Genomic DNA, 12834 nt, shown 5'->3' with positions numbered 1-12834 from the left:
TTCCCTCTCAGGTCTCATTTTCTAAATCAACAGGTAGTCCCTTTTCCATATGTGTATGTATTTGCCGTACCTACCGGGTCTGCTCAACCTTTCAGCCTGTCCTAGCCCATAAGTAGGTGGCCTTTGTCAAAAAGAATGGAGAATACTGCAGGTACTTCGTACTGACTTTAGTAATTTTAGTAGTTAAAAAGCATGACAGACTCAGGAAAACAATGCATTATTCTAAGTACACTGAATATTCCTTTTTAGTGAAAATGGGATGAGATAATACATATGAGAGCCTTTACCAGACTTCAGTAGATTATACAAGGAAAACTATAGGAGGAATTCTGTTAAATACTCTTTACGTATGATATACTTAAGATGCAAATACTGATTATATATAATATTATGTGTATCTGAATGCATTATGTTTTGTTAGTCTTGTCATTTCTCAGATTGGATTTTGGATACTTCTGACTGTAATGCCAGCCTAGAATCAACATTGCTAATAGTTTGTCTGGATTTTAGGACAGTGTTTTCTGGCCTGATTAATTTTTAAGTCTTTTCTGAGACTCTTTGTTCTGCTGATATTAAAAATAATTTTGCAGTTTGTCTTGTTCCGTTTTTGTACTTTTTTTTTAACATTAGTGAGCTTATTTAACATGAGACACTCCTATATTTTAAGTTAAGTTTAATTGGCAAAGTAGGAAGAAAATACTGATCAGTCACATTTAACATACTGCTTCATTGATGCCAGAACTGCCGCTGTTTGTTTTGGGAGAGTCCTTGATGGTACCGGGTCACTCTGCAGTCCCTGCTTTCCTGAATGCTAAGTACGGACCTGTCATCTGCAGGTCTGGTTGGACAGGGCTCTAGAAAGGTCGCATCTGTGCTGTTTGGGCCGCTTCTGTGCTGGAGGGGCTGCTCTGCTTTCAGGGGCTCAGGAAATTCAGCCTCGCAGCTCTGTCAGCAGCACATGGTGAAAAAGGGGGGAGGAAAGGAAATGCTTATTTTGCAAGACACATGTGTAACCTCTTCAGGAATGTGATCGCTGAGCAGCCCTAGCACCTCCCTGTCTTCCTGAACATTCCACGGAGGAAACCGTTCGTTATCTAATGCGTATAATGTGCAGCTATCTGTTCATATAAATCCAAGAGGTTGCTAAAATCACATTTATTCTATGGGTCCTGACTTATGACACACTAAATTTCACACATTAATGTGACATCAAAGAGTTTTTGTGTAGCGATTCTAGTGGATTCTGCAGTGGTGTTTGTCTCAGTGAGTATTTATGGACGTGATTGTCTTTCTTACTTCAGTCATTTCTCATCCTCAGAATTTATGAAAACCAGGAATATAAATTATGCATAGCTGCAGTTTAGAAACAGACCTCTATGGTTTTTAATTTGACACTACAGAGGTGAGTGCCTCTGAGCTTTCGTAATCCAAGGGTTGTTCTAGGGGTATTTTAGTATTCTTTTACCTTAAGTTTGATAGGAAACCAGACTTTTCAGGAGACGTGAGTAAAAAAGACTAATAACATCTAAATTCAACTTCAGATATTTATGTAATTGTTTATCCGTGTTTTAATTATATATGTGCTAAAATGTCAGCAGAGGCTGTTAGACCTGGTAGTGCCTGAGTCTCTCGTACAAGGAAGGTGGTTCAGCTGATGCAGTCTTGGTATGAAGGTCCCACGATGCATCTGACCACTTGAGAACGCAGCCTCTCTTCACTTACCTGTGCTATTTGCACATGTGAACCAATGAGCAATGTCACCCTTTCTCTTGACAGTGAACAGAATGTCAGTACATTTTCTAATGTTGAATGGAGGTAAATTTGTATAGCTTAAGAAATCATTTGAGTTCCTCAGAGTTTATAAAGTTGAGATTAGACTTTGTTGAACTAGCCAAATTAAATGTGCTGTTAGATAAATTTATATAAAATTAAGTAGTGAATAATATTTTCCATCAAGACGATTGATTAGAAAGTGTTCTCTCTGTGCTTACCCTTTGAGGCATCTCTGTAAGGACCACTTTCGTGTTTTTGCAGGTACTGTAATAGGTGTTGTCATTTATACTGGAAAAGAGACTCGAAGTGTAATGAACACATCCAATCCAAAAAATAAGGTAGGCTAGATTAAGGAGCAGCTGCTTTAATGACTTGATTTTCCCTTTCAGTAAGAAAGTACGTGCAGTTCTGAAGAGCTGGTTCACTTTAGCTTAATATTTAACCTAAAAACAGACTTTCAGAAATGTTGGTGATTTCGGATGTGCATTCTCTGTGTTATGTAACAGCATGCTCATACTGAGGAACTTGCAAGTATCTTTTCTTGGTTAATCTGAGTGTCTGTGCCTCTTAAGTTTTCTTTGTTGGATATACAATTTGCCTGTAATTTGATTGATAGTGTGGTCTCTCCTTTTCAATTTATTTATTTTACAGTTTGCACTCTTTTTTTTATGCTGATTATTCATTTTTAAAATAAAAGAATCTGTATTAATATTTTATAGTATTTGATAGTGTGACATTGTTGAACTCATTTATTTTCATTTCACAAGCATGTTGAAAACAGCTTTTAGTGTAAAGACTTGATTACGTTCCTGAATTGATGCTGTTCCTGTTCTACTCCGGAGGTGGTTGTGTGTGTGCACAGCGTGTGTATCCAAGTTACACAGGAGCAAAACACTCAGTTTGGGTTCTCCGTTGCTATTATGTGGTTAATACGTTTAGTAGAGTCAAGTCACAGAATGTGCTGATGTCCACGTTATGAGAAGCTCTCTTTAACTGTGCATTTTACTCCTCTTTATTTGAAATGTAATCTGAGGTGTATCTAACTAGAGCAAAAAACACTGTCATGGATTCCTACCTTGCTTTGTGAGTAATTAATAGAAAAGGTTGTCTTTTGTAGGAAGTTTCATTGCAAAGCAATAGAAATGAAATAATTCTTTGAAAAGGTATTTCTAAGGACAAGATGTACTCCGTTTTTTCAGCTAAATACTATTTTAAAAAACAGTCACCCCTCCCAACACGAGGAAGGCGCCCCTTACCCTTTGAGCGTCTGTGCCCATGTGCAGTGCAGCAGAGTGGCTCTGATGTGTCCTGTCTGGAGAGTGTCCTTGCCCCCGCCGGTCACACGAGTCATCCCAGGGAGCTTGACGAAATAGGGCTCGTTAGGACTCCAAATGTCTGTGTGTGACACATTTACTAAAGTGAAAGACTATTATGTTAGTATAAATTCTGACTGTGATAACGGGGAAAATTATCCCTGCTGATGTATATTACAACTTTGGGCTAATTGGAGGAAACCAAATATACCACAAGTCATTATTTTTTCCGTAGAGTTAAATTTATTTAAAAATAAATTATTAAACAAATTATTGACAGAATTACATGCATATTTGTGTATGTTTTCTGTGAAGTACAGCGACTTTTTTCTTTAGTAAGCAAAACTAGAATGTTCTACTGATGCAAATACAAGTTCTGGGATATATTTTGTTTCTTAATCACTTCTAATCATTTTACTTTTAGGATGACTTTGAGGGTAATTTTAATTTTAAATATTAAGTTTTAAAATCTTAAAAGTTATCCTGTCATGTAACACAACTCCTGTTTCCTCCCAGCTTACTCTTCAGGGCAGCCTCTTTTCTGTCCCCTCCCATTGCCTGTGTCCATACCTCACTGTTGTGCACACACCTTAGGTTTTGGCTCCCATGTGCTTCCCCTTGGGCGTGGACACAGAGGTAGTTGGGCGACCTTTCCCAAGTGTATGCCTGCGGTGAGGAACTCTGGCCTGGGGCTTTGCTGCCTGGTTGGAGTCTGGGCATTGCCACTACCTAGCTCTGTGACCCTGGGCAAATGGCTTAATTCTGTGTCTTACTGCTCGGTCCATGTTACCCATCAGTACTGTCTTCCTGTAAAGTGAAGTGTGCACTGTGAATGAGTGCCCAGCCCTCGTTGTCGGCCTGAGATACTCAGTGTACACCTGGCTGTGCAGGCACTCCACCCCGCGCTGCCCCGCCAGGTGGCCTGGAGACCTGCTCCTTGCCCATATCAGCCTTCCTCTTCCGCTCCTCCTCTTCCGCTCCTCCTCTTCTTCCTCTTCTTCCCTCCCTCCTTATAAAAAAAAACACCAAATAACTAAATTTCCTTGGTGTTAACACACCTGTAATAGGAAGGGTATCTTTGACTTTTTGCAGAACCAGATTCAGAACCCGCTCTGTCACTTGTCAGCCTCACATAAGGAGCAAACGTGCTCGTTCATTGGCTGGTACCTTCCTGGTGCTTCATCAACAGTCAGACCTCCCCTTCCAGTTGGAGATCCTTGTAACTGTGTTCGCTGAGGCCCAGGCAGAGCACTGACGTGTGGCAGGTGCTGTTCAGAGCTCTGTGTGTGTGTGACGTCGTGAATCTGCACGACCACCCTTGGAGGAAACGGTGTCATCTGGTTCTGGAGCGGGGACGTGGTGCGGGAGGCTGTGCTTGTCACCGTGGTGCGGGAGGCTGTGCTTGTCACCGTGGTGCGTGCTTCTCCGTGAAAGCACTGTGGGTCACAGAGCACCAACTTGAGGGGGAAACACTTTTGTAAATTAAGGAATACTCTTAGGAGAAGAATAAAATCTCCAAATTTGCATACATTATTAAATCCTTCTAAGTGTCGAATGCCAGATTTATAAGAAAAAATTTCTGGAAACATTATAAGCATGCTACAGTGGGCAAAAAGTAACATGTGATTTCTCTAGGGGAGGTACTGATGTATGTTGAATGAAAAGATTTTGTGATGTTCGAATCCCTAAAGAGAGAAAGGGAGATGGAAAATATTATTCACTGTAAGACGTAATGTGAAGACGACATCTCAGTGTTCTTCCGGTAGCTTACTAAACCAACAAACATCTGGACTTCAGAGAAGGCCACTGGAAATAAAAAGGAAACATTTCCGAGGGAAATCAGATCATTCACCTGAGTTTCTCTTCTCTAGGGAAGCACACTGTTCCTTATACCGCATTAGGGGCAGCAACAGACACGGTGGTCAGGCGAGATTTTGCTGTGGCTTCATGACAGCAGAGAGATTGGGGCTGGAAATACGTATTTATGCTTGAGTCCCGTAACTGAGTCATGCAGTGATACAGATTGCCCTAAAAATTTACCCCAGTGGCTTACTATAACAAAGACTGCTTTTCTCCTCAGTACGTGTCTGCCATGTTGGCAGGTGCTCTGCTCTTCATGGTGCCTCAGGGAACCCTCCTGAGTATGTGCTTCCATGACCACTGGGTACGAAGACACAGATGTAGCAGCTTACATACTGACTTTTGCAGCTCTGCCTGTGAGTGGCACAGGTCACCTTTCCTTGGCCAGAGCAAGGAATGGCCTCACGGAAGTTGAAGGAATCAGGAGAGTACAGGCCGACCCCAGTGCAGAAGGAGGGAAAGGGGGAATATTTAATGACTTAGGACCACTGACTACCCCAGTGTGGTCATAGATGAGAGTTCCTAGGCCTTTTGTGTAAGTAAAAGCCAAAACAAAACAGGAACTTCGTAAAATCCTGAATAGTGCTGGCAGTGAAGGGCTGAAGCTGAGGAAGAGGAGCCGGGAAGGAAGGCTGAAGGAGGAAGGCACTTCTAGCGGTGGGTGGAGGTCCACAGCGTGCCGGTGCTATGGAGGTCGTTGGTGGGAAAAATGAAAAGCGATGAGTGGATTTAGCAACGGGAGAATCATTGTCTTTGATTTGTTTGGGGGGAATCAGATGCAAAAGCAGATGGGGGACCCTGTGAGGAAGGTCGGGGATGAGGGGAAGGACAGCAGGGCCAAGGATTGGGAGGGTTGGGAGGGAGCCCAAAGCACTGGGATTTTACTGATTTTGTTTGTTTCTGGTGAGAAAACTGCAAGATTATTCATGCTGTCCATGAAAGAAGAGAGCGCCTTAGTTTATAAAGGGGAAGCTGTAGTCTGTGGAAGAATGAGTGTCACGGGCATCCTGCAGTCACTCAGATCACTGGAGAGAAGATTCTGTGTTGTCATCTGGAAAGAGCTGCCATGTGCAGTAGGGCTTGGCTCCGTGGCTCTGGACACATGTGGACAGTCCTCAGTCCGTTAGCCAGTGTCTCTCGCTCCGTAGTGTGTTTGTTCCTGCCTTCCCTGTAGCGTGTGGAAGAGGGACATGCTCATTTGTGAGCTTCTGGGCTGGAAGAAGCACTACCGGAAGAGCAGTGCTGACTGGCGGGGGAGAAGCAAGTGACAACAGTCATTCCAGTGGCGAGAGCTGGTGCAGCACAGCAGGCAGGAGGCTGAGAGGATTCGCCTCACAATTCAGCTTCGTCAGTTCTTGAGCAGTGTGAAGGACCCAGCTGCTGCTGGAATTCTTCAGTTTGTAATGGAGACAGTAATGAGCATGTGGCTTTCTCAGGCCCATGTTCAGGAGCCTCAGAGCAGAAGCAGACACGTGGACAGAGAAATGGCTGGTCTGGAGCGACAGGTGGTGGGGCGGGTGGGTCAGGGGGAACTTCGAGCAGTTGTGGCCACACCTGTCTGCAGGAGCACACTAGACGTCACGGCCCCCTCATAGGGCCCCTGTCCCCCTTGCCCTCTGCCCCATGCAGGCGTAGAGTCGTTGGTGAGGGCCCTTGCGCAGAGCCCTGTCTCCCCTTGGGAAAAGCACCAGCCGCCCTTGTGGGTCAGGGGACGTGAGTGTGACTTCCCCGTGGAGGCCAGAGGTGCTTGTGCAACAGCATTTGTACCTTTCAGAATACCCTCCCAGAACTGAGTAGAGGGATACTTGCCATTTAACCAGTTTTGCTAGTTGCTTCATAAAACCTATTTTTAAACTTGTCATTCTGCCCATCTCTTTTCCCAAGCCTTAATATGGGCATTTTTCCTTTTGTCTTCATTTTGTCTATTTTGTTCTTCTCTCGCTGCTTGTTAGAAAATGTCAAACAGAAAAGTGAGGAGAAAAGCATGATCACTTGTCTCATCTTCTCCTGTGGCCACAGATGCCTACCACTCTATCCCAAGCACGCATTTTAAAGAACAGAGATGGGGGCGTCTGGGTGGCGCAGTCGTTAAGCGTCTGCCTTCGGCTCAGGGCGTGATCCCGGCGTTCCGGGATCGAGCCCCACATCAGGCTCCTCCACTGGGAGCCTGCTTCTTCCTCTCCCACTCCCCCTGCTTGTGTTCTCTCTCTCGCTGGCTGTCTCTCTCTGTCTAATAAATAAATAAATCTTTAAAAAAAAATAAAGAACAGAGATGAAGGCACTTTCTCTAGCTGCTTGTTAGCCACTGTCTTGCTCTGCGACACCACTCTGTCCACACGGTCTTGTCTCGTGGCCCAGCTGAGTGGCCCTGGGCTGGCGGCATCAGCATCACCTCTGTGTGCATGGAGGTTGCCCCTGGGTGTCTGTCCTGGACCTCCTGGATCGGAACCTGGGGTGCAGCCACCCCGGAGCGCTGTGACGTGTACTGATAACCAAGAGACATCGCCTCCTCAGGGGCCACGACAAACCGAGATGTAAAGAGAGTTCGTGGGCAGATTAACGAAGCTGCAGCCAGATTCCCTGGCTGACGGGTGCCCCACATTCGTCCACCCTTTCAGCTGATAATTTTATAGAGTCAGAATATACAGCTTTAAGCTTATTACAAGGGTTTATCAGAGTACTTCTTAAAATGTAGCATGTTTTATCCAGTTGTGGTGATTAATACCAAATTCTGCGGTGGTGTTTGATGGAGGAGAGTCGTGAGATCTAGGCCAGTCCTTGAGGCTCTTTCAGGATGAGAATGCGTGTTGCCAGCGCACCAGCAGGCGCAAGGCAGGGACATGGGCTCTACCCAGTCTGAAATTGTTACCTTAAAACTTCCAACAAATCAAAAGTTTTTATTACTAAGCAGTTACTTTTATAATAATATTTAGTGAAAGTTTAAATTATAAGGAATACAACTTGAGTAATGGACTGTTTTATAAAACCTAGCTTGAGATATATTTAATAAGATGATACTTGATTACATTTAAGAGGGAAAAATTCTTACAGGAGGTTAAGAAAAATCAATTGTGACAGGCTGCCATTTTCATGCCATTCATAATAATAAGTTGCTCAGAGCAAGAGCATCAGGGATGAAATGGTAATACAAATTGCTTCAAGCAGTTATTGTAATCCCTTGGGCATATTGATTTGTGTTTCTAATAAAAAGATGCTTTCAAACGTCTCACTGACAGACAGACAGGTGATATGTGCCATTATGTGAATTAGAGCTGCTTCTTGTTCTCTGAATTGTTGTAGAGGCATTTTCAGATAACAGAACAAAATAGAATCAGCTCTGCTGTACTTTATGGGTTGAAGCATCAAGGCCGTGTTGGAGAATAGCTTTCTTATTTTAAAAAGGACAATTTATTAATATTTTAAAAGTTGTATTGACTTATATTAAGATGTTACTGTAGAATAACTTGTTTCTCTTTTTTCTTGTGGTTGCGTGCAATCATAGCAGCCCTTAATTTTTCTAATAATTGCCTTCTTGAGCCATAAAATATCTTTGGGTTTAAATATGTGTTTAGAAACATGATCACGTGCCTCACGCAAGTGCTGCGTGCTGTAGAATACGGCAGCGTGGTCGGTCTCTGTAGATAGCGAGACTTCGGGAATGCTGTGTTTGCATAACTGTTATTAATACTAACAAATCATAGTGTTTGAAGTCCTCATCAGGAAAAGGTCAACGAGAGAAACAAGCCTACGACAGTGTGGTCCAGTGGCGTGCCGACAGGATCCGGTGTGGCTGTCGGGTCACGGCCGCACACCCCACCGTTGCTGCACTTGTGTGACTGCACACTGTCACATTACAGCTGCTCACAGTTAAAAGTTGTGCTTCTTCATCAGCACTGTGAATGTAAATAAACTTATAATTTCAGGAAAGCAATAAAGAGGCAAAATGCTAAATGGTTAGAAAGCAATCCTAATGATAACATCTGGGACATAATGCTCTATCAGAGTATGCAGCAAATATCTACACCAGAAAACCTGAATTTAGTCCCTAAGTTCCTTTTAAATATGAATTTGATCATAAAGCAGGTGTTCTAAATAGGAACACGAGTGTATTTATTATTTAAAATAAATACTTTGTATCACTAAACTGACTTAGTTTTACATAAAGTTCTGAGTGGTGAGGGCTTACTAATCATTTGTTGTGTATTTGGTGAGAACTACTCCATAGTACTTTATCATTTCTGAGCAGTATAGTTAAATTCTTTATAATCAAAGTCTTAACAAAGAAGTACAGGGGCATCTGGGTGGCTCAGTTAGTTAAGCGTCTTGACTCTGGATTTCGGCTCAGGTCATGATCTCGGGGTCCTGGGATCAAGTCCCGAGTTAGGCTCCATGCTCAGCATGGAGTCTGCTTGAGATTCTCTCTCTCCTTCTCCCTCTGCTCCCCGCTCGCACTCTCTCTCTCTCTCTCTCTAAGTAAATAAATCTTTAAAAAACGAAAGAAGTGTGATTTATCCAAGAAGCAAATGTTTTCATAGTTGTCTTTATTTGTTGAAATCCTTGTTTCCTGACTTTGAGGCTATAAAAACTTTTGGAATTTGTGGAAGTTGTGATGCCTTGTCGATCACGATGCTTCCATGATCTTTGTATGAGCCCGCAAAACTGAGTACTTACCATCACCAGATTATCCTGAAGCCCTTTTGGACAGGTGAGAAACAGGGCCTGGAATATCTAGTAAGACTGAGAGTCAGGAGTAAGACCCGTTTTGAAACTTTGACGGGAACTGGAGGAAGGTGGAGTGTGGGTGATGGTGGTAGGAGTGGAGACAGAAAGGGGGATAGTGAGGTTTTCCTGTTGTTCCGAGATTCCCACAGTCTGTGTCTTCTCGCAGGAGGGCTGTGCGGGGTCTGAGCGGTACAGACCCGCGGTGCGACCGTGCACACGGGGCCTCCATGGCCATCCCGGATCAGGAGCAGGTTGTGCACATGATGTGGGTTCAGAAGCAGACTTTCCTGGGCGGCGGGGGGAGAGATTCCAAGGCAGGCCAGCAAGAAGGGAAGGTCACTTGGTTTCCTTACTGTACCCTGGGAAGGCCTGCTGTGCAGGGCGCTCGGCCCCCACGGTGGCTCCTCCTTCTTGGAGACAGAAGCTGGTCGGGGAGGGGGGACATCGACTCCCCAGCACCTGGCAGGCCGTGTAGGGTGCTTGTCCTGGGGACTGCGGCCTGGGGGAGGCGGGAGGCCTGCTGGCTCCTTGTGAGGGCGCCTCAGGCTTGCTGCCAGGGGCCGAGCCGTCCCCCCGGAGAGCAGCCCCGTGCTGGCCACCCTGGCAGTGTCGGGCCTCTGGCATAGCACTCACCACGTGTGCTCAATAATTAGATTGTTTTCTTAAGGAGCCGCTTGTTTTTTTCCGCTCCATAGTTAATTTTTTCTGAGCAACAATTTTTAAAAAATATTCCCCAGAAACAAATCTTAAAACATCTGGTTTCAACTTAATTGTCTTCTCATACATCTGAAAATAAATTCTGAATACTACCATTTTTTAAAAATTTGATTTGTCGACATTAGAGTACCAACTGTACCAAAGTTTCTTTTTTAAAACGGCATTAACTAAAACATGTGTATGATAAATTTAACATGAAATTCAGTGGCTTTCTCTTCTCCTGTGTAATCAGCAGTGTCAGTTAATAATTACCTTCTGTAAGACTTTACAATATATCGTGTGTCTGTGTGTGTGTGTGTCTGCGTGGGGGGGGGGCTTTCCCGCTCTGATGAGCTGCTGACTGCCTGGGATTTCTCTCTGAGGGGCAGTCATCCACAGCAAGCATCTCTGAGAGGCTTGTTTTTAAACTGTAATACCATCAAAATCAAAACTTTTTCGAGGCCTTGAGTCAGAATGACATTTTTGAACACAGGACACAGAAACTTCTGTGGGATAAGTTACACATCAGATGTTCCTTTTTTTTTTTTTTTTTTTAACACCTTCAGTATAAATTGAAATCAGCATGCCAGGGTATTTCTTTATAGTATTTTCAAGAGTATATAGGAAAAGTTTCAAGTGAGCCCAAAACATACTGTTTAAAGATTAATTAGTCCCTTCTTCCAGTGAACAGAGCCTTCCAGTGGCAAAGCTTTAATAAATATTAGTTGAAATACTTACTGTTTGATGTTTTTAAATCCTGGTGGGAGGTGATGTCATGGGAGGAGCTCTGCACCAGGCCGGTGGCGGGGGGAGGTCTCAGAAGGAGGGATGTCTCGAGGTCGTGGGGTGATAGGGATGCACAGGGCCTGCTGGGTGTTTCACATATTGTCAACACCTGCTTCCTGGTGATTGTGTGAGCTTGGTTCTGATGCAGATTAGTAACTGAGGCTGGGTTAGTTAGTGCAGTGGCCTGGCTGAGTGAGCTGTTGGTTGGTTGATTCGAATTTGTGCTGAAATGAGGCCAACATTGAGAGGACCCTTCAGAAGAGCCGTGTCTTGTGTTATTCTCATTCCTGGCAAAGGAGGGCGCGCTGGTAAATGACAGACCAACAGTGACAGCGAGGTGCTGACTCTGCCACCCCGGGGCTTCGTGTCACCCCAGGCACCTGTGTTAATTGGCTTTTTTACCCCATTAAAACTTCTGTGTTTTTAAACAACCAAGACACCATTACAGACAGAACGATAACTAACCTACTTTCTGATGATGAGTCTTATTTCTTGAAGCACATCTAGTTCACAAGAAGTTTTACTTTCAAAACAGGTAGAGGGAGTGTTTGGGGTGCAAAGTGTGTGAAAGTTTTCACCCGGATAATTAGGGACTTAGAACAATCTATTTTATACAGATACATAGCAGTGTGGCTAGAACGTTGAAAATACAGTTACTGCCTAAGCTGCCAATCACTGTTTCCGTAGTGGCTTCTTTGCAGGAGATGGGGTTGTAAAAATTCAGGTGAGTTTAAGATGTCCGTGTGAGAGTGTGCGTGCTGTGTGGGTGCCTGGCACACCCGTGTGCTGGTGGCTGGAGCGCCAGGCTCTCGTCGTCCTCTTTCCTTGCACCCGCGCCCTCCGGCCTCCCCACCCCCTCCTCTCATGAGGCTGGCCTCCCCTCTCTCCCCGTGGTTAGCAGCACCCGCGCACATCTCGGGCGCCCCTCCATCCATCAGGGCTTCCCGCACTGTTGGGATGGCACCCCATCCAAGTGCTGCTGCCACCCCCTCACCCACACAGCTTCAGGTAGCTGCTGTCCTGTTTGCCGTCGGCATCACACCCAGCCACACTCATACTTACAAAGTGCAGATTGGTTGAGGTTAGTTTCCTGCCCAAAGCCATGCCAGGGGTCCCTGTTTCTGGCAGAGCAAACGCTGGCACCTCTGCTGTAGCCAGGAAGCCCTGACCTCCTGCAGGCGTTCCTTCTGGGCTACGCACCCCGCCCCCCACCTGCTTGGTGCTTAGCCTTCTTGGGCAGCCTCAGAGCTCCCTGCGTTAACCCTGAGCTCTGAGGAGAGACGTAACGAGATCATCGTATGACTGGTCTGTTTGCCTCCTCCACTAACAGGTAAGCTTCTGGACTGCAGAGATTGTTCACGTGTGTATTTCGGGTGCCCTGCCTGGTGCACATGCTTAGCAAACTGGTTGAACAAAGGACTAAACCTGGGGTAACTGTTTGTTTACGTGTCTGCCTCTTCCACACATTTTAAACTCCCTGGAGGCGGAAGCTGTGCCTTGTTCTCTTCCTGCAGCTCCTCAGCTGTGATCGATGTTGGGCAGTTTAATTAGGAGCCATGAAGGTATCAAGGTGATTCGCCTAAAAGTGATGTGGTGTCTTTGTGGGGGACGTGGGCCCACCTGTGTTAAACACTGGAGACTGGAGATGCTGTCCTGGGTGGTGGAAGTGCTCTGACAGTGCATG

At 45.0% G+C, this 12834-nt stretch overlaps 1 protein-coding gene across 1 annotated transcript in view; it reads left to right on the top strand.

Annotated features, from left to right (window-relative positions):
• Window positions 1-12834, top strand: part of ATP9B (ATPase phospholipid transporting 9B (putative)) — a 250034-nt gene that overhangs the window by 124968 nt on the left and 112232 nt on the right. The window contains exon 11 of the mRNA XM_040632421.1: window positions 2035-2111. Within this exon, the coding sequence (XP_040488355.1) occupies window positions 2035-2111 (77 nt within the window). The remainder of the gene's footprint in view (window positions 1-2034; window positions 2112-12834) is intronic.

This window comes from Ursus maritimus, unplaced genomic scaffold, assembly GCF_017311325.1.
Source record: "Ursus maritimus isolate PB19 unplaced genomic scaffold, ASM1731132v1 scaffold_18, whole genome shotgun sequence".
Taxonomy (NCBI): Eukaryota; Metazoa; Chordata; class Mammalia; order Carnivora; family Ursidae; genus Ursus; species Ursus maritimus.
Note: the sequence above shows the minus strand (reverse complement) of the source record. Positions and strands in the feature narration are given on the sequence as shown.